Source organism: Mytilus edulis, chromosome 4 (assembly GCF_963676685.1).
Source record: "Mytilus edulis chromosome 4, xbMytEdul2.2, whole genome shotgun sequence".
Lineage (NCBI taxonomy): Eukaryota > Metazoa > Mollusca > Bivalvia > Mytilida > Mytilidae > Mytilus > Mytilus edulis.
In genome coordinates this window covers 47,355,933-47,378,363 of record NC_092347.1, presented here as the reverse complement: position 1 = coordinate 47,378,363, position 22,431 = coordinate 47,355,933, and the positions used below count along the sequence as shown (strand labels likewise).

At 32.5% G+C, this 22,431-nt stretch overlaps 2 protein-coding genes and 1 pseudogene across 2 annotated transcripts; 2 read left to right on the top strand and 1 right to left on the bottom strand.

The window, feature by feature from the left end:
- On the bottom strand, positions 1 to 21,280 carry LOC139519816 (ependymin-related protein 1-like). Its single transcript, XM_071312092.1, has 7 exons — positions 21,215 to 21,280; positions 5,574 to 5,729; positions 4,924 to 5,034; positions 3,199 to 3,274; positions 2,775 to 2,942; positions 1,027 to 1,109; positions 1 to 126 (listed from the first exon to the last, which is right to left on the bottom strand). The coding sequence occupies exons 2-6, from the start codon at positions 5,718 to 5,720 to the stop codon at positions 1,033 to 1,035; spliced, it is 579 nt and encodes a 192-aa protein (XP_071168193.1). The 5' UTR covers positions 5,721 to 5,729; positions 21,215 to 21,280; the 3' UTR covers positions 1 to 126; positions 1,027 to 1,032.
- On the top strand, positions 7,273 to 12,829 carry LOC139519814 (uncharacterized). The gene is made up of 10 exons (XM_071312090.1): positions 7,273 to 7,647; positions 7,935 to 8,065; positions 8,664 to 8,778; positions 8,996 to 9,101; positions 9,492 to 9,716; positions 10,285 to 10,391; positions 10,683 to 10,785; positions 11,280 to 11,433; positions 11,806 to 11,895; positions 12,373 to 12,829. Exons 1-10 carry the CDS (start codon positions 7,394 to 7,396, stop codon positions 12,732 to 12,734), a joined length of 1,647 nt encoding a protein of 548 aa, XP_071168191.1. The 5' UTR covers positions 7,273 to 7,393; the 3' UTR covers positions 12,735 to 12,829.
- The window catches only part of LOC139521413 (uncharacterized), an 18,437-nt pseudogene continuing 14,176 nt past the window's right edge, over positions 18,171 to 22,431 (top strand).

The window sequence follows — 22,431 nt, the reverse complement described above, 5'->3', positions numbered from 1 at the left end:
TTCTTAAAGGATGTATATAATTTTATTGATGAGTTTTAATAAAGTGTTTTCCTCATTTCAGTTAAATTTCCTGTTAGTTGCTGATAGCTTGGTTCCGTTTCCTTGTGTGTTCTTGTACTGATCGATCTGAAAATAAGAAAGAAGTACTTGACTCATATTGATAAAAAAGAGTTAAGCATGCTTTTTCAAGTGAAATAAGGATATAAATGAACATTAAATATATGGTTAAGAAAAACGTTTTCTGATTGCAGACTTTTGTTTCCTTCCCAGAAGGAAAACAGTAGTTCAAATATGATTTGTGGTTTATCTTAAAGGAAACAGATGTTTAATACGGATTAAATGTTGAGAAATAACAGAAAATAATAACAGTTTTAATTTTAATATGGCACAAATGTAAACCAACATATGTGGGTATTCAACTCCAACGACACATTTAGTAATATTTTGCTATTTTAAAAAACTTCACAAAATAAATTATATGTTCCAACACATTAGTAAGTATATTTTTTTTCATTTAATATTAGTGCATAATTAACTTCAACGTCTTGTATTATTGGTTACTGTTCTAGAATAATTATTGAAATCATAATTAAATAAGTTGAAGGTTATTATTTTTATAGAGGACACACGTCTGTTTCACGTTTTCAAATTAAAAAGACGAGACATGCACGTATAGTCCGCACAGAAATTATATTTGTATTTTTACTTAATATCATGTCCCATTTTGAAAAAAACACGTAAAAAAAGAACCTAGCTATTATGTGTTGCTCTCCTAGCTACAAAATGTATCCAAAATCAAAGATGTAGAACATATTATATCATAATAATTACTGTCTCCTACATGCCTTGAACATAATTTTGTTTTAATAAATAACACTCCTAATTAATGCTCAGATTGGTTGTCATCGTGCAACACAGTTAATAACACCATATAGGAAAAACATAGAACTCCTTTTGTCACAAGACACTGTCAAACATCCAAACATACTATCCACACTCATCTGTGTCCACACTTGTTTTACTTACAATATTTTACTGGCAGGTAGCTGGCGTATCAAAGATTGTGGCGTCTGGAATTCCCTCTTCGAACCCATAAACATCGGTAGATGCTTGATGAAATAATATAAATCTTTGATTATTGAAAGTCCGATTATATTAAATGCAACTATATATACAAAAGTAAAATAGTTATTTATACTGCAATCAGCTATTTTACTATACAGATAAAGCTATACGTATACCTCGCATTTCCCCCGTTTCTAAGCCTTATACAAATAAATTTCATATTTCAAGACACTATACGTATACTGTCTAAATATGAGAATGGTATACTAATATTCAATGTCAACTATATATATATCCAGGACAAGAAGATGTTTATTTAGAAAGAAACTACAAACTCCGCTTTGTACTATACTGAAACTCTTGATTCGTATCTAAATAGGCTAACATTCTTCGATTGATATATATTAACACAACTCTTACGCATTTTTTCTTTTGCAAACCAATAAATACTTGTTCTTATACTGCTTAACAAAACGATGACGCGATTATGGCTACAACCGCAATGACCGTTTTTGAGGTTTTAACATCCTGTTCGACTTTAGACAACTAACAATTCTGACATCATGACATAATTTATCGAGCCTTATTATTTTTAAGTTCCCATATTACGTCATTGTTACGAATAGACCTTTATGTTGGACAATTAAAATAAAAATAAAAATGAAAAGAGAATTTAGTACGAAATGGCAATCATGAACTCCCAAAATCCGAAGTTAAATTTCTGATTAGCACAAAGTAAATGAAACCAGTTGACTACACAATAGTTGGATATCTGTTATGTTGAAAATACTTACTGATTATAAGGGTAGTCACCATAGAATGTAATATTCGTTCATGTCGCTAAAGATGAGTCAAATTCATTTTTAATAAAAAAAAAAAACGGAAGTTTTTTGTCTGAAGAAAGACAACTCATATGCTTCATTGTATTTTATATTCATATTAGTAATATTAGACCAACGGTTGCCATCCTAATAATTATTAAAAAAAAAATGAATATTTGATGTGAACCCCACAGGAGAGTCACCCATCAAAGAAAATAATGTTAAAACAATAAAATGAAAATATCTCTTGGATATATGTTGGTAATGTTTCGACATTTTTAATTTATTATTCATTGTAAGGCTAGAAAACATTACTGTCATTACAGAAAGCCAGTTCAATTTTTTAAGTTTTTACATCCCTTTCCGTGGATTGATTTACACATTTTCTTTTGGTTGTGGTTCTTGAAGTAATATATGTGATGGAACAGTAGATCTAATGTAAAAAAGAAGATGTGGTATGATTGCCAATGAGACAACTATCCACAAAAGACCAAAATGACACAGACATTAACAACTATAGGTCACCGTACGGCCTTCTACAATGAGCAAAGCCCATACCGCATAGTCAGCTATAAAAGGCCCCGATAAGATCATGTAAAACAATTCAAACGAGAAAACTAAGGGCCATATTTATGTAAAAAAAACTGAACGAAAAACAAATATGTAACACATAAACAAACGACAACCACTGAATTACAGGCTCCTGACTTGGGACAGTCACATACATAAATGATGTGGCGGGGTTAAATATGTTAGCGGGATCCCAACCCTCCCCTAACCTGGGACAGTGGTATAACAGTACAACATAAGAACGAACTATAAAAATCAGTTGAAAAAGGCTTAACTCATCAGATGGACAAAAATACAAGTGGACTAAGCATACATTACCTCCATTGTTGATAGCAGCAAGTTTGAAGTTGATTGGAATACATTCCCCGTCAGTCACAGTCAATACACCATCTCCAAGTTCCATAGAATTTGAAATTTCGTATGTTGTTGTTGCAATTTTGTTGGCTCCCGTCCCGACAAAAGATTGAAACAATACTATAGCAGAATCTACAAAAAAATGACTGGGTTTACACAAAAACATTTTTTTTTTTGTAGTGAATTAAACCGACCTGCCTATTAATTTAGAGGTTCAGTCATTTTTGTATGTCCTTGTATGTCTATAATTATAATTCTATTATCAATATACAAAGAAACGGAAGCACTATTAAACATGCTGTATATACTTGAAAAGAATTTTAGGGCAAAAGACGAATAATTTAATTTCTTGTTTGAACTAGCTACTTCCGGTTTTATGGTTACTTGCCTGGTACACACCAAGGGAAACCTGTTGTAATTGGTATTTTCTCACAAACATTGTTGGCAACAGAGTACTCAACACTCTACAATAAAAAGATATAAATAAAAATCGATGAATTTTTGTCTGAAAGATATCGTTAAAAAGGACAACAGATATACATATATGTACAACATATCTTCATCCGGATATCGTCTGCTTCAGTTTCACTAAGAAAAATACTTCTTCTACTTATATGGAATCGGCATTTAAAAAAAAATAATTTGATAGCTTTACTTCCTTTATATAGTTACACAGATTAAACTGCCGCTTATTTGAATGATGATTCGGTCATCTATATAAAGCGATCTTGCACTGTACGTTTTCATTGGTTCCAGCAGGTCGACAAAAACACTTAACAAGTACAAGACAATAACAATCAAAACCAAGGAGTAAACAAAGACTAAAAAACCAAAGGACATTTACATCAACAGTTATAAATAATAAATAAGAAACAACACGAACTCCACTAAAAACCGGGAGTGAAATCAGGTGCTCCGGAAGGGTAAGCATTTCCTGCACCGTATACGGCAACCGTCGTGTTATTTCTTTGTTCAGTTCGGTAAAGATGGAAGGTTATTATGACAGAGGAAGAATATCAGATATGATTTTGCTTGTATGAAACCAATAATTGTCCACGAGACAATCGTCTCTCAGCTCGTGCAGAAGTATAAAAAAAGACTGAAAAAAGTAAAATCACAAAAATACAACTACGTGGAAATTTAAGAAAGTCCCTAAACAACTGGCAACATCAAAAGCTCATAAACAAATGAATGGATAGTAACTGTCATATGTCTGACTTGTTACAGGCATTTTATTATGTACAAGATGGTAGATTAAATCTGGTTTTATACCTAGCTAAACCTCTCACTTGTATGAGAGTCGCATAACTGAAATCAATTATATTGACAACGTTATGTGAACAAAACAAACAGACAGTCACACAATAAGAAAAAAAATGTCAACAATAGGGGTACAGCAGTCAACATTGTGTTATAATCTCAATCACAATGAAAACAAACAGATATGTAACAAAGAAGCACGAAAAGGCTTATAAACAAAGAACATTAGCAAAGTCAAGAACAAAAAAAAATATATTAGCACACTAACATAATGACGGGATGTATAAGTACAGAGCCACGTCTTATGTATCAAAGAAACACAAAAAGGCATATAGACAAAGCACATTAGCAAAAAGAAAGTCCAGAATACATTTTTTTTTACCATAGAACATTAACACAATAACGAAATGTATAAGTACAAAGCCACGTCAAATGGAGATCACAAAAAAAAAGACTAAACAGTATAAAAGAAATATTCATAAAGACAAATAAAAGAATACTACAAAACAAATAACGTCATTAGAATGTATCAAATATATCGGCAGGAAGTTTTTTTACTATGATGGTTCTAAAACTGGTTACGTTTTGTCGTAAATTCGTTACTGGTGTTTTAAAATACATGTAGTAAAGAATTGGAACGCATTTAAGGGTACTTATAGTTTAAAGTAATAAATGTAAAAATACAAAAAGTATTCTGGCCATACTAGGACTAGATTACCTCATCTTGATTTAAAAAAAAATCACTGACTTTATTAAGACGAACGGAATGTTCATAAAATGGAGTGCCTCCTCAAGTCTTATTGCAAATTTTGATTTGACTATTCATTTAAAATCATATGTATACATTACTTACATTGGCGTAATCTTGCAGTGAAAACTCTTGACTTTTCTTTCCTTTTCTTGACATTTTTATAGTCGATGCAATTTTCTTCAGATTTGCATCGAACAAAACATCTACATATACCTAGGGATGAAAAAGAAATATAACCCTTTTAAAATTACGACATCTTATAACAGATCGTTTAATGTTTAATAATACCTGAGAGATGCCAATAATCCCATTGGCAATTCATGAACCATATTGATTCAAAAAAAAAAGTTCGATCTTAAGTTGTACTGTTATACCACTGTCCCAGGTTAGGGGAGGGTTGGGATCCCGCTAACATGTTTAACCCCGCCACATTATGTATGTATGTGCCTGTCCCAAGTCAGGAGCCTGTAATTCAATGGTTGTCGTTTGTTTATATGTTACATATTTGTTTTTCGTTATTTTTATTTATATAAATAAGGCCGTAAGTTTTCTCTTTTGAATTGTTTTACTTTGTCTTATCGGGCCTTTTATAGCTGACTATGCGGTATGGGCTTTGCTCATTGTTGAAGGCCGCACGGTTACCTATAATTGATAATTTCTGTGTCATTTTGGTCTCTTGTGGAGAGCTGTCTCATTGGCAATCATACCACATCTTCTTTTTAATATTATATATACAAAATATAGTTGCTTACCTTGTCAGTAGATTCCATCGACACCAATTGATACGCATGCCACTGGCGAGGTAAACAGCAAATGCTTCCAGTAGTTGGTTGGTACATGGCAAAGAAAGTAAATATCAGTATAACGGGATACATTTTCGTCCTCCTCATCATAATCATTCACTATAACTAAGAGTAATGACTTTATACTTATAAAGTCAAGTAACTTATAAAATCGTTCAATCGGACGGTGCACTTAAAAATCAAATTACTGCGGATTTCCTTCACGTGACAAAAATCATTTAAGGTTATCTCAGAAGAAATTTACATCCGATCGGACGTCCCACACCAGCAAAAGGATATTGTGGTAATCAGCGTATACGTATATTGAGGAACTGAATGCTACACTTATAGTTGGTCAGAATGCAAAATAAAATGTTATATTTCCTACTATAGAATTTTGTAAATTTGAAAGATCGTATTGATATAATTTGAAGTACTTTAAACATATTGTTATAATATATGGTTGTAGGAAATAGGAAATACAACCAAAGCAGTATTAACTAAAGCTTGGACACAGCTTCACAAACATAGGGATGTGTTTTTTTATTGGTTCCGAGTGATTCAAACTCTAGTATTTTCTTTTCCAAAACCTACCAGATAGCCAAAACACACATCAAATAAAAACAAACAACAAATATCAACGACAAATTATTACAGTTTGGTAACTTTTATGTTATTTGGTTTCTGGTGGAGAGTTGTCTCATTGGCAATCATACCACATGTTCTTATTTTTAGTGATATGTCGTAATCATGGAAAAAAAATAGCGCCAATATTAATTTTCATTAAAATCCTTGACGGTATTACCATTCTTATTAATTCTTCGCGTTTGGCTCAGTTAACCGATCGATAAAGGTAGTTCCTCTTGTTGCTGTTTAAAAATAGCAGTTGCATGGTGTTTTGTTTAATTCATTTCATTTGGTTTCTATTCGAGAGTTGTCCAATTAGCAATCAATCATACTACATTTAATTATTATTATATACATCAAATGAATATGAAAAAAACTACCGCCAATGTTTCATAAAATTCTTTGGCCGTATGACAAGGTATGTTTTTTAATAATTGCACTGCATTGCACAAAATTATGGAGGTCTTGATTAGGTGTACAGAAAATAGAATAGTTGATAAAAGACTCGAAGAATAAATGCGACTAATAAATAAAGAAAAGAGAATAAACGGCTAAAAATTTAAGGGGTGTTGAAATATGAATAAAAAAGTTTTCTTTTTTGAAAGGTTTCATATTTTTCATGTTAGTGCCTCTGATTGCCGTCTATACGGTATGGGTTTTTTTCTCGTTGTTGAAGGTTGTACGGTTATCTATGTCACAATATATATACATGTATATATAATCATCCATATTGTGCACAAGGAAAATTAAGTGATGGATAAACAGAGATGCATGTGAGGTATTTATACGTCAATGAGACAACAGCCCAACTACAAAAAAATAAAAGGAAGATAACTTGAGGGAGACGGTGTGTCTTCAACAAAAGACAGACCTGTGTCATAACAACAAGTCTAATAAGTACGAGCAACTTTATATAAAATTTTCAGACAGCAGTGTACACAGAAAATTAAATGTGGAATAGATGGAGAATCAGATGTGGTCTTTTATGGGACAGCAGTCCAACGACAAAAACAGTCTTTTGGAAATAAACACAATTTGCAAAAATAGTTAAAATTTGCTCATCATTCATCCATATGTGTCAGATATAATTACATATTCGCTTCACGGGATTAAAATGTACAGAGAAAACTCGTGCTCATGCATGGACCATTTACTCAGAGCATATGCAGTGGGAAAAGTTAATGGAAGAAATCAGAAAAGTCCAAGAGACGACGAACAACATCCGAATGTCGCGGTCGCAACATTGTGACGTTGTCCAGCAGATACCTTGGCGACGTTCAGTAGAGTTGTCGCTGTATAGTAGTAAAGAGAACGCTTATAGTGGAACTTCAAATTTTTTTAAAAAAAATCAACTATTCTTAAAGATGGAGAGTATTTCAATTTCAAGACTTGACTTAATCTTGAAGCAGTTTATTAGGTATGTATTTAGTTACCATTAATTTGTGGATATTTACTTTATAAGTTTGTATTTTAATTAACTATTCTTCAAAGAGTAAAGGCGATAAAAATTAACGTAGTTTGGCATGATTTTCGAAGTAAAATGTATCAGAGGCTTCAGACAAGATAATAATGTTTCACTCGAAAATTAAAAAAAATATATCATTAATAGTTATACAGCTTATGATAAAAAAAACCGATTAGTCTACCATATAACTTTATTTTATTTATTTCCAATTATTGATTATAATAATTGTTTTCGTTTAGAATTGACCAGTATAAATGGTACTCTAGGCTTTTGAAAGAATATGCAACGGAAGAATTTACAGTAAATGGAATGCCAGCACCAATATATGTAGCGAAGAGAATGGCATATTCCCAGGAAAATGACAATTTCGGTATTCTTGTTTATCATTGTAATGTTACAAATATATTGTTTTGAATCTAATAAGTTTTTTTTTTACCTTTAAGCATATATCTTTGAAATTATTCAAACATAATGAATTCGAAATATGACCCCTAAAAAAGTATAAGTGGTGATAAAATTGAGAATAAAAATGGGAAATGTGTCAAAGAGACAACAACCCGACCATAGAACAGACAACAGCAGAAGGTCGCCAATAGGTCTTCAATACAGCGAGTAATTCCCGCACCCTTTAACCTTTATGAGCCTTTATGGCTAAAAACCGTTTGTATTACTAAAGAAATGGTCCGTCTTATGTTTGGAATCTCTTGAATTATATATTGATTTGTATGCTCATATTTGATTTGGAGATGATTTCTAATCTTTGATTGTATAAACATACTATCCACACTGATATGTGTCCACACTTGTTCAGTTTATTGTATAAAAATAAAGATAAAGTCTTTAAGAAAAAGAAACAGAACATTGCTATAATTGAATATGTAGTCTATATAAAATTATTTCATATCTTTTGTATGGAGTCTGGATTATTGATAGCTTGTTTATGTATATTTTATATTATAATTTGACAGGTATGGTTGAAATGAAGGACTTGTTGGTGCCACTTTGTAACACCGCCTTTCTTCTACACTGTCAGGCACCAGAAATTGCTGTCACGAACGAAAAGATTCCCAACTTTGACGTGACGTGAGTACATGTATAAGATGAATATACAATCACAAATGGTATATCGTTAACGTATGTGATTGTATATTATTAAATGTAAAATATAAGCTAGCTTAAATGTTGTAAGAGCTTTGTTTTAACAACACATTCAAGAGAAATACAAAGTCTTTAGATACAGATCGCAAAATATCATTGAAATCACTAAGCTATTTTAACCCGCATTGCATTCTTCTTTCAGATTTGATTCTAGTATTTGTCAAGATATTATAAAAATGGAGAAAGAAGTGAGTCGTAAAATAAGGAGTCATATCATATGTCTGGAGGGACTCAGGGATTTACAGAAAGTAAGTTATACTATTTTTACATGTTAATAAAATAAACAAAAGGAAAACACAAGACTGCACGTAGTACGATAATAATAATTATACATTCGTTCGTTTATATAAAACATTAAATGAATTACATTTATAGTGTTTAATTAAGTTGCCATCATTTAACTTACTCCCCTTTAAAAATTGGACTTAAACACAGTGTTGAGGAATCTTCATCGGAAATTTTTAAATATATCATTAAGAGAAATATTGTGGAAAAAAAGTCCTCATGATGACGTCATCAAAACGAGCTTGGAATTAATTTGGGATTTCAATGATCTTAAATATGCATATAGTTAATATTTGGTTAAAACCCTTTATTTCTTAAACTTATGTACAGTGTTTAATTTTGATTCTTTCAAGGATTGTTGGTCCTGGGAAAAACGCCTTAAACACAGGAACAATAGAATCGACACTTTCTTAAAGAAAAAAATAGATGAAGGACAAGCTGTTTCCAGTAACCTTAAAACCAAATATGATAGTCTAGTATTAAAGCAGAGTGAAACAGCAAAACGTTACAGGGCTATACTGGTTTGCTTCCAAGAAAAAATTGAGGAGGAGAAGAAACTCAGGACAGTTATTTTGCAGGTAAAATGTGTTTTATTTTCTGTAAACTATGTCCATCAATTTTCTGTTCACAGATTATTATATCTTCTCTATTTTTAATAACGTTGATGGAAATCCTGTTAATTAAGTCAGGTTGTCAAAATGAACACAAGACAACGAATTTGGTATTCCCATTTGAAATTTGTTGGTCCTGCATTTGTAGAAATGTTTACCAACTACTTGTAAAAGATGAGAAAACAAAATTTTATAGTCATTATCAACTAATCCAACTTCAAATACGAAAGCAAAATCGTTAGTAAACCTTTTGTAAACATTGACTCGTTTTGACTAAATTCGTCATTGTTATCCCAATGTCGATACCAGTATTATCGAAGAGGGGTCCCGGGGGGGGGGGGATAAAAGCAATTGAATACAAATGTCAATAATGAATGGAGCTGTAGCAGACAATACATATTTTTGGCCAGAGGAAGGAGCCTAACCAACTGTTTGTTGTAATCCCTTTTGAGTTCGTTATAGCTACTATCAGGTTATATTTATCAATTTTTTGTTTGCAAAAACACATATTTTCAAACTTATTATTTTCTTATAGAAAGTGGCTGCCATCCGAGAAAAGTTGACATCTGTCATGAAAGAAGGCTTAATCCATACCTACAGTGACATGATACAGGCTGTATACATGGCAAAGGAACAAGACGGGTATGAACTTTCATTGTTTTTGTAATACTGAATTTCCTCTAGAATAATATGTGACAGTGGTAGAACACATCTTATATTGATCTATAATAAATATGCTAAATTTATGTTGTTTAATAGTTTTTGAATGTATTGCCCAATGGACAAATGTCTCAACTCGATGATTTCGATGAACCGTTAAAAATATAAGGTCACTAGATACAATGTTGATTGCCATGAATTTAAAGAATTCAATAGAATCAGTAAGACCTCCAGTTTCATGCGTGGAAATCTTATGCGATGATTTATTTTCAGATTTAACTTGGTTGATCAACAACTAACAGCAGTTAACATAGATGGCATCATTGAGAAGATCTATGAGATAACATCAGCCACCTACAACACACCATTACCTGAGGTTTGTATACTTCAAGTACCACCCCGAATTACTTATATCTTTACTTAAACATTATCATTCACACAGATACAAAGTAAATTCAATTACGTCCGTATTTTTTTTAAGCGGATCCAGGGGGCCGGAGGTCCGACCTTCTCTTTTGTGGGATAAAATGGTTGATTATATAGGGAATCACTGAAGCATGAATGGACCCCTTCCCACGCCCTTTTAGCATAAACTTCTGGATTCGCCACTGTTATGACATTTATCGGAGATTAGGTGTATGAGAATTCAAATGAAATTTCTTACATGAAGCACAGTGTTTAAATTTAAGATTTTTTTGGTAATTGTTAACAATGACTATTTAGATAACGTGTTGTACAGAAACACATCAAATTCTTACAAAACTTTAACTGTAAAATAACTTCTAAACTTATGTAATTTTCTCAAAAAAAAATATCATCATGCAGTTTTCAGATTTTACTGAAAGATAATATGCAAGATTTGCTTTGTAGGATTTTATCCAAGCCACTGGATCCAACGAAAAGTTGGCCGAGATATATTACAAGGAGTGTGATTTTGAAGTACTAGGAATGAAAAATGGAAACTATTTTAGAAACTTAAAGACGGAGAAAAAATCTTTGCTTGGAAAAACGGAGAGTCGTAAAGGTGAATCTTCTTTCTTGTATATTTACAATATTTATGGTTTTGCTTTTATTCATATTTTATTTATATGTCAAATTGTAAGTAACTCTTTCGAACTGTCGTTTCTGAATAACTGCATATGAACATTTACATAGAAGTAAAATTGAGAATGGAAATGGGGAATGTGCCAAAGAGACAACAACCCGACAATAGAGCAGACAACAGCAGAAGGTCACCAACAGGTCTTCAATGCAACGAGAAATTCTCGCACCCGGAGATGTATATGTTTGTTGTTTTCCACAGCTAGATTGATATTTAAGCTGTTCAAAGAGAGTAAACATTTTTACTACAATTTAGATTCATTTATTTAATATTTCATTTTAATAATTATTTTAGAAGGCTGTTTCTTCCCCATAAATGGCGGAATTCGAACAAATCCTGTTACACGTGATCAAAAAAGCAGAGGAATTATAAACATCAAAACAGGTTTGTAACTGAGTATTTACTATCAGGTTGGAATGCTCTAACCGACCGATTTTGAATTATATCACGAACAAAAACAACTTGTTAAATCAATTTTCAAAATAAACAATTTTTTAAAACTGAGAATGAATTGTTCTGATCACACAAATTCCTTATTATACTAGTATCTTGACTCTTCATACAGAAGAATACGCGATTAAAAACCAAAATCTTTTTTTAGTCAAAATGCAGAACCAAGAGTTTGGAAACGTAGGTTTTCCTTCTTTTAGATAAATTGCCAAATTATAAATCATGTAAGATTAAGAAGATTTGGTAAACAAATAAGAAGATGTGTTATATATATTTTGAAGGAGATGTGGTATATAAATAAGGAGATGTCGCATGATTGCCAATTAAACAACTCTAATTACTTTAATTAGTCAATAAATGAATATATTTTAGTTTGTAGTATGTATCTTGTGTTTTATTTTATTACAACAGGTTACCAAGTCAAATTAAAGTTGTCTTTGATGGAAGGTAATGTTGGTTTTGGGTGGGTCAGACAAAATGCTTTCTTTAGAAGAAAGACATGGGGGTTTTATTTCCTGACATCAGAAGATGAAGCAACATCAACAAAAGGTGTGACATCAGTACTCAAAGCTTTTCCAACTGAAGTAACCGATTGTTCGGACGATTATAGAGGACAGGGAGATAATCCATGTGTTGTAACACTGGAAAACGACAAGCACGAATACACAGAAAAGAAAGAACAAGAAGATGCAGTTGTAGTGCCTATGATCCAGAAAATTATTGATGAATGCATTCACGAGATTAAACTTGAAGAAAAAATATTGGTAGTTTGAATTTGAAAAAAAAAAAATTATTAGCCAAACGAATGTTTGAATTGTACATAAACCTTTTTAATTTTAATTAATCTAATAAAATTTTGAAAAAAGTACGATTGTGTTACTGTTTATGGAATCTTAGAGATGTGATACGATTGTCAGTGAGACAGCAGTTGAACCAAAGAATCAACCAAAGACCAAAGAACAATGATGTAAACAACAACAGATCATTGAACGCTTTCAACAATTAGAAAACGCATACCGTGTACTAGTATAGTAAGCAAAACAAGACCGTACCATCTCCAACAGTGAGCAAAATCATTTCGCTTATATGCCATAAAAGGGCAAACAAACATAAGAACCTCCTGCACATGATCTGCATTTCCGAACGAATGATTAGAAACATGTATGATTATAAAAAGACATATCTTTTTTGAGTGCACAATGCTGTTTGGACATGAATTCTCCTTTTTTCTTGTTCTTTTAGTGTCAAAATTGTTTAATTAATATTTTTCGAATGAACTTATTTCATGTGTTATCTTATCAATAAAACCTTACAACAACCGTGTAGCAAGGAGTTGAAGGACAGTATTATCAACTATAAAAAAAAAGAAGATGTGGTATGATTTCCAATGACACAACTCTCCACAAGAGACCAAAATAACTCGGCAATTAACAATAGTAGGTAACCGTACGGCCTTCAACAATGAACAAAGCCCATACTGAGTAGTCAGCTATAAAAGACCCCGAAATGGCAATGTAAAACAATTCAATCGAGAAAACTAACGGCCTTATATATATAAAAAATGAACGAAAAACAAATATGTAACACATGTACAACAAACGACGACCACTGAATTACAGGCTCCTTACATGGGACAGGCGACACATACATACACAACGTGGCGGGGTTAAACATGGGACAGTGGTATACATAACAGTACACCAAAACTCTTTATTTAATTTAGTATTAACCATAATGTTATGTTTATTTTCAATATTTGGTAGTGCATCTTTCATAGCAGCGATCGAACAGCAACATTTAAATTTATATTTCATATTACAAACATATATATATATACACAACTCTTCTAAACATCAACCCAACAATGTTAGATCTGTAAATTTGCTTTCGCAAATTTTTGGTTCTTCCCTCGTCGGGATTCGAACCCATGCTACTGTGATATCGTGACACCGAATCGCCTGCACTGCAGCCGTCCCGCTAGTCACACGACCACCTGGGCTCTCAAAAAAAAAAGAGCTTTCGCTGGCCGTGTGTTACCTTTCCTCGTCAGTTTTAATCTAGCGGCGTACTACAGTACATGATATATAAGGCATGAAGATGTTATTGCTACAGATCAGCTAAATCATCTATAGTAAAGGATCCTACAAATTAATGTAATATACAGTCACAGAAACTGGGATTTTTATTGTGTTCATAATTTTTTTCAGAACCTTCCTCCGACAAAATTTTTTTTTTCTGATGAGAAGGAAAGCAAAAAAAATTTTCCTATATAAATGTGGAACGGAAATACAATTTTTTCATGTTTTTTTCACAAAACCATAAAATTAACATAAAATTCATTTTAATTTTTTAATTGATGTAAAATGTAAAGTGCATGGCTCTGTCTATATCCTGGCATTGGCTGTTGTCTCAGTTAAGTTTTTTTGCCCACTTCCTACATTATGATATTCTTGGAGTCCGTCATACAGGTATCACGTAGACTACAGTCCTTAAATTTTAATACTGCAATTGAAGTGGCCACCATTGCCATATGTAATGGCAAAGAGTGAGTAGCTCCCACTTATAAACATCCACTGTTTCCAACTATGATAATTGACATTCCATTGAAAAAAGTGGTACAAAGAATGATACAAACGGAAAATGCTACCAGTATACAAGTCTTTTAAATATTTCTGGATCAAACACTTTTATAGGAACATACAAAAAGTGATAAGGTATAAAGATCTATAAATAGAAATCTTAGCTTAATCTGTATACTGGACAGATGTTTATAATCTGCTGTTTCACTGTCTCGTCTGTTGTTAGTTTCACTATTCTTAAATTCAGCAGTGCAAAAAAAAAAATTTCAGGCAGGTGACAGCATAAATTTTTTTTCAGTTCAGTGCAAAATATAATTTTTTTTTCGGTCAGCTAGGCCATCAAAATATCTTTTCAAAAAAATCCCAGGTCCCCCCCCCCCCCCCCTCCCCCCAGATAAGAAAATGGTTGTTGCCTAAATGTTTAGTTTGATTGATTTTACAGTTAAAAATATCAGAACACACACTACACACTGACTAGCATAATTATATAGGTTAAGAATTTCGCTGTTTGATCGTTCCTGAGATATTTTAACCATCTGTCCTAACTCCAACAAACTAGCTTAGTTTGAAAAAAACCGACCCATTTGTAGAAGTATGCCAAAGGTCAAGGTCAAGTTCAAGTTGTCTTCTCCCTGACTGAAATAGTGGAAACCGGACTGTGAACAGTCTTTATAGTTTTCGTATTTTGGTTAAAAAGGTTGACCTACTTTGATATTGATTTAGGTCAAAGATTGATTTCACAGTATTAATGGCATCAATTCGTTTGGTCCCCGGATGTCTTTTAAATCATCCAGCAGTGATGCCAGTGATCAATCCAGTTTCCGGACAAAATTTCACGAGCCATGAACAATATCTTGACCATACTTATTTAATGATTATCAATGGAGGGAGAAAGGTTCGAAGACAAAATGTCAAAGCAGCAGTCGAGACTGAAATTAGGACACAGTTATGTTTATCCGTATATCTTTTTGACCACATGCTGAACTTCCACAGAATATAAAATCATATTCCGAATGAAAAAGACCCATATTGATGTTTTACGGATAAAATATTATGAGCCATCCAGATTATCTACTAGAATCAAACTTGCTTAGTGACACGAAGAAGACGTATATCAATTAATTATGATGTCATTATAATAAAGGTCAAGGCAGCAAAATGAGACATAAATGTGTTATAGAGTTTTGTATCCATATATTTTGGGATACTAGTACATACACAGGTATTCAACTTTGACAACACAAAGCCTGATAGTGTCCGTAAGAATGAACGAGAACCCCAGTGTAGTGGTTAGTCCATCGGACTACTAACACAAAGGTTCCTGGTTCGATTCCCGTCTGGGATGAAAATTTTCAGGAACTTAATTTCGGCTCTCCCTTGACACCATTTGCAAGTATGGTCTCGAGGAAACGATGATAGTCCGTCGGAAGGGGACGATAAATGACTGACCCGTGTTAAGAGAGAGCCATATATCTTGCACGTTAAAGACACCCTTGTATAGATTTCGAAAAATAGCAGGCTAATGCCGCTACAAGGCAGTACTCGCACCCGCAAAGTGGAAAGGGATTAATATAAGTTGCAAAACTTGTTTCCCAATCCACTATAAATAAATATGTTTAAACTAACCCCATTGGTTTCCGAGTCAGAAGCTCGAACTGGAAAGTTTATGCAGTTCTGCGCCTATGTATGACTGAAATCGAGGGTTGATGACATCCCCATGAATGATTTCTGGAAGACATTTCGTTTCCGAGCAATATGTTTTCAATCGGAAGGCAGATCTTGTAATATAGATCGATGGTAATAACAATTGAGAAAAACAAGCATTCTGAGAGTATAATGCATGGCAATACATATAGTCCTCTGCGGATTACAAATTCATTGAAATGGTGCAGACAAATATTGCAAATATCAAGTTAATATCTTCAAGCATGACGAAAAATGTGTAAACGGTTTTTTTTTCATCCAGGGTCCATAAATCTGCACAAAATCATTAGATCAGAAAAAAATTTGAACTTGATCTGCAACTTTTCATGACAAAACTACAAACCAATTATCAAATCAATATATTAAAGCATGACGAAAAAAAGTACGGAAAACTGATTATTTGAGTGAATTTTCGAAATGAAAAGACTGTAACTCTTGACAAAATCATTCTCTGTAACCACTTACACTTTTTTGGCACGCATAGTCACCGATCTTCCTGGAAATTGGCTGAGATGTAGACCCTAATAGCCTAGTCAGAAAAATGATACCAACCGATAAATATATGGGTTGGTTACCATGAAACAGGCCCGGGAGAAAGTTATTATTTTTGAAAAAAATACAATATTTGATGTTGTATTTTGAATTTATGCAGCTACATCCACAGGTATTTGGGGCATGGACCCCCCTTTTTTGGACCTCACTAAAAAAAATATTGTTTAGTGTTTTTTTTTATTTATTTACAATATTCTACAATGTATAAACATATATCAAGTCTCAACAATCCATTGCTAGTCGATTACAATAACTTTTTTTACTATCCATACGAGCCCAAGTGAAAAAAGAAGCTTCTTTTTTCACTTGGGCTCGTATGGATAGTAAAAAAAGTTATTGTAATCGACTAGCAATGGATTGTTGAGACTTGATATATGTTTATACATTGTAGAATATTGTAAATAAATAAAAAAAAACACTAAACAATATTTTTTTTAGTGAGGTCCAAAAAAGGGGGGTCCATGCCCCAAATACCTGTGGCTACATCTATTAAAAAAAACCACTAAAACTATTAATTTTAGTCTCTTTTTTTTTTTACTAATGATCAATAAAAGTTATTGGTTTTCTACCTAAAAATGTGTGAAATTAATTTATAAAAAGTATACACTTTTTTTTCCTAAATGAGTTATCTCCCTTTACCATATTTCGAACTCTTCAGAACAGAGGTCAAAAGTTTTCAGAAAAATAGATCAGAAAGCTGTCTGCTGCCAAAATATTTTCCTGAATTTCATTTAAAAAAAATCCTTGCAGCTTTAAATTTGTAAGTCTAAAAGAAATTGATAGAATTAAGTTGACACTGCTATTCTCCAATTTGGGTTGTTTGCTGGGTGAATTTGAATCTGCCATAGTAATAATATTGATGATTAAGATCGAAATATTAACCCTTTTTAAAATGTAATAAAACTAATTTGACCCCTTCTGTAGCCATTTTTGTACGAATTTTTCAAGCATTAAGTGTATCAAAACTACAGATATAATGAATAATAGAGACAGGCCATTTTGTACATATACATAGGGGAAAACTTGATGCAAAGCATTATTATTTACTGTTTTATTACATTTAAAAGAAAAAGAGTACTTTGTCTTTGTGGCAAACAAACCAAGATTTTTATAGAAAATCCACAGCCTTTAATACAAAGATTTTTGTTATAAAATTTGAAATATAGATTACTCACTTGCTTTTCTATGATTTACTAGTGTTTATTTGTTACAAAACGTTCTAAGCAACCTGTCAATTCCAAAATACCTGGGGCTTAGTCCAAATAGTTATGACATCTTGAAAGGCTATTATAATTTTTTTCTTTGAAGTCTAAGTAAGGCGTCAAAGAAAAAAAATATAAAAGCCTTTCAAGACATCATAATTATTTGGACTACCTGGGGCTGAGACACTAAAGTCGAGCACACCCTAATAGGTGTACTTGATTTGGTCCATATTTTTATTTGTTTGAACCAATAACTACATTAATAAACTTGTTATAAGGAAATCAATGCTAGTACAGCCCATGCATGCTATAATCCTATATCTATCAGTCATCAAATTGCCAAATATGATAGTACAATGATAAAGGCTGGGGATTTTCTATAAAATTTTCATATGTTTAGCATTGAATCAACAGCTAGTAGGGTACATAATCCTTAATTGTAAACAAAGTTAAGTGTATTCAGTGGCGGATCTAGAAATTTTCATAAGAGGGGACCCACTGACTGCCTAGGGGGGGGGGCCTATTCTGTCACGCTTCAGTGATTCCCTATATAACCAACCAAAATTTTTCTGAAAAAGGGGGGCCCGGCTCCCTTGGCCCCCCCCTAAATACGCTCCTGGTATGTACACCAATGGTGATCAATATAATAAAATTGATAAACTTGAAGCACAAATACAGGTCGTGAAACCAGATTTTATTTTTATAACAGAAGTTTTGCTGAAAACAAATATTGATATAGATTGCATTTCTCAATTATTTAACCAGTTGAAGTTATTTCATCAAAAACTGTGGAAACATTTAAAATTAGTATAGACCGTCATTGGGAGTCAGTCATGTATCAGTTAAGTAATTGATGAGAACACAAATAGTTTTCTATATAGCTTTTTAATTGTGTGGAATATTGCACCAAATCATACAGGATTGATGATTGTATCAGTTTTGAAAGTGTACCAAAATATGATGGGCTTAAAAGGATAGGATCCTTCCATATGAGCCCCACAACGATCTTACAGGTATCTTACAGGTATAATATTGCTATTTGTGAAAACCATTTTCTTTAACTTAAAAATTGTGATTATAATAGTGCAACGTAAATGGGTTTTTCGTGTGTATTTTTCTTTCATAATTTGTCTCATGACGTTATACCCAGCTAGCTCAGCCGTTTACGTTACTGGTAGAGAGGGTTCGGCCTGTGCTTTCGCTCCAGGACTTTTGACAGCATACTGACAATACAACGAAACAGTAATTTCAATTAATGACAGGTATAAGAAACCTAAATATGACCAGTGATGACGATTTGCCAAGCAATATATTTGCTCATATAAAAAATGATCAAAATTCATAAAACAGTTTCATATAATAGACAAATAAAATTGAGAATGGAAATGGGGAATGTGTCAAAGAGACAACAACCCGCCCAAATAAAAAACAACAGCAGAGGATCACCAACAGGTCTTCAATGTAGCGAGAAATTCCCGCACCCGGAGGCGTCCTTCAGCTGGCCCCTAAACAAATATATACTAGTCCAGTGATAATGAACGCCATACTAATTTCCAAATTGTACACAAGAAACTAAAATTAAAATAATACAAGACTAACAAAGGCCAGAGGCTCCTGACTTGGGACAGGCGCAATAATGCGGCGGGGTTAAACATGTTTGTGAGATCTCAACCCTCCCCTATACCTCTAACCAATGTAGTAAAGTAAACGCATAACAATACGCACATTAAAATTCAGTTCAAGAGAAATCCGAGTCTGATGTCAGAAGATGTAACCAAAGAAAATAAACAAAATGACAATAATACATAAATAACAACAGACTACTAGCAGTTAACTGACATGCCAGCTCCAGACTTCAACTAAACTGACTGAAAGATTATGATTTCATCATATGAACATCAGGCACAATCCTTCCCGTTAGGGGTTTATTATCATACCATCATAACATATATGAGAAGAACATAACCCGTGTCATGCCAACAACTGTTTTTAGAATAAATGTGTTTAGTTCCGATGCAAAGACCTTATCAGTGACTCAATATTAACGCCAAAATATGCAATCTTTAATGACTTGACAACAGTATCGTAATTATATCCCTTCTTAATAAGTCTATTCAAAGGTTTTGTAAGTTTCTGAGGTGAATACTGACACCTTTGTGCTTTATAAAGAATATTACCATAAAAAATTGGATGTGAAATACCTGAACGTATTAGAAGTCTGCATGTTGAGCTATATTTACGAATGATGTCTTTATACCGATGATAAAATTTAGTAAATGTTTTGACTAGTTTGTGATATCGAAAACCCTGGTGTAATAATTTTTCAGTAATACATAAATTTCTCTCGTTAAAATCTAAAACATTGTTACATACACGAGCGAATCGTACAAGTTGAGATATATAAACACCGTAAGATGGTGACAAGGGAACGTCACCATCTAAAAACGGATAATTAACGATAGGAAATGAAAAATCATCCCTTTTATCATAAATTTTAGTATTCAGCTTTCCATTAGTGATATAGATATCAAGATCGAGAAAAGGACAGTGGTCATTGTTAGTATATATATATATAAGATACTAGAATTTTGAGGTGTCCGTTTACTTAAAATATTGAGAGCTGTACACTAGTTGTCTTTAACTAAAATATTATTCAATCAATCAAGTTGTGACGTCAACCTTCCGAGACAAAATAAATATACCCACTGGTTCCCACCGACTTTGTTAGACTAGATCATGAACCTCATTATTCTATGACTAGGGAACAAAAATCGATTCAGTAAAAAAAACATTGCATTTATCTATACCCGTTTAATCTTCAGTCCAACCAGAGCAATTGTCTGAAAACGTTTTTCAAAATCATTGACCAGTTCAAGACCCAAAACTAAAACATGAGATAATACAAAATTTTATTTCAGAGTAAGGCACGAACAATTCCATAGATTGATGACCGTTGCTCCAAAATACCCCTCGGATTAACCATCTGTCTAAATATCACTATCAAAATGAACCCAATCTCCTTATAAAGCCGAAATCATAAAATATCAAGCTAGTGTACAATTCCCTCTATTTATTCTGGAACAGAAACGTAAATTAATATTTTAGAACTGTTTGACTACTAGACCAAAAAGAAATATATCAAATGTAAAGAAAGAAATATTCAAGAAATTTTAACATCGAAATACAAAATAAAATGAAATTTAAAGTACAACTTACCAGTACGAAAGTTTTGCCAAATCTAAAGAAATACTGCCCTGACCAGGTTTAAATATCCAAGTCTGGACCTTGAGTCTTAAGCACGAGAAAAACGATCCCCCTCGAAAAAGTGACCAGACAACTATGATATATATAGTACATAAAAATAGAAAAAGGTGAATTTACGATGACCCATAAACGTTACAATAGATATACTTGTTCCAGTTTTGCCAACTTTTCATGGAGCAAATGCGTGAGATTTAAATGGCAGCTCTGTGGTTCAGCAAAATTGGACATCACACATAACTCGGAAACAAATAAATGAACTAATTTCTTTTTTTACATTACAATTTGTTTCAAAGTTAAAAATCATTGTTTGCAATATCATTATTAGGGATGAAACATTTATAAGGTGTGATTGTAAATATTCTCATTATACAATGTATTTAATATTTTTCCTTATTATTACATTCAGAACATTAAGTTGTATTCCTATATTAAAAAGATGGTTTTAATTACACTTTTCTTAAATCAGTTGTTTATTTTTTCACTTTAATAGTTTGAAGTAGCAAAGTGCTGCCCTTCCGTGTTTGTTTTCAACATCCAGTTAAACATCATCTATGGAGAAACAAAAAATGTCGGGAAACACTGTTTATGTAACCTTTTGTTGTCTTAAGTCCTCTGCTACACTAAAAATTATTGTACCAGGTCCCCAGGTAGCTTTTATTTATTTTAACTACAATTAATGGTCAGTATTTGTTTATTATTTTTTCTAGTGGTTTTCTTAAATAGAAATTAATTTACGTACAGATTTAAAAAGAAATTCATGTAATATTGCACACCAGAATTAACGCATGTTTTCAAAACTTAAATTTTCTTTCATTAGGAATATGTCATAGCTGTAGAGTAGAAGTCCTGAAGGAAAATCCAAATGCTGTTCAGGGAAGAAAGGTGAGAAAATGACAAAAACTTACAGCTGATTGCAATTAGTGTGTAGGCAAAGGTTAGCTTACTGGATTAGGTTATCTCTCGGACAAGTCTACTCTTAAAGAGTATAGTTTACCTAACTAACCTAATAAAGACTTCATGGTCCAGCTAGGAAGCAAGATAACTAAAGATATTTCCTTTGCTAACACACATAGTACAATTGCCTGTAAAATTATATTAATAAGATTGTTTTCACGTTTTACAATATTACCTGCTATCTTACATTCATTTACTGAAAACTTTACATTAAT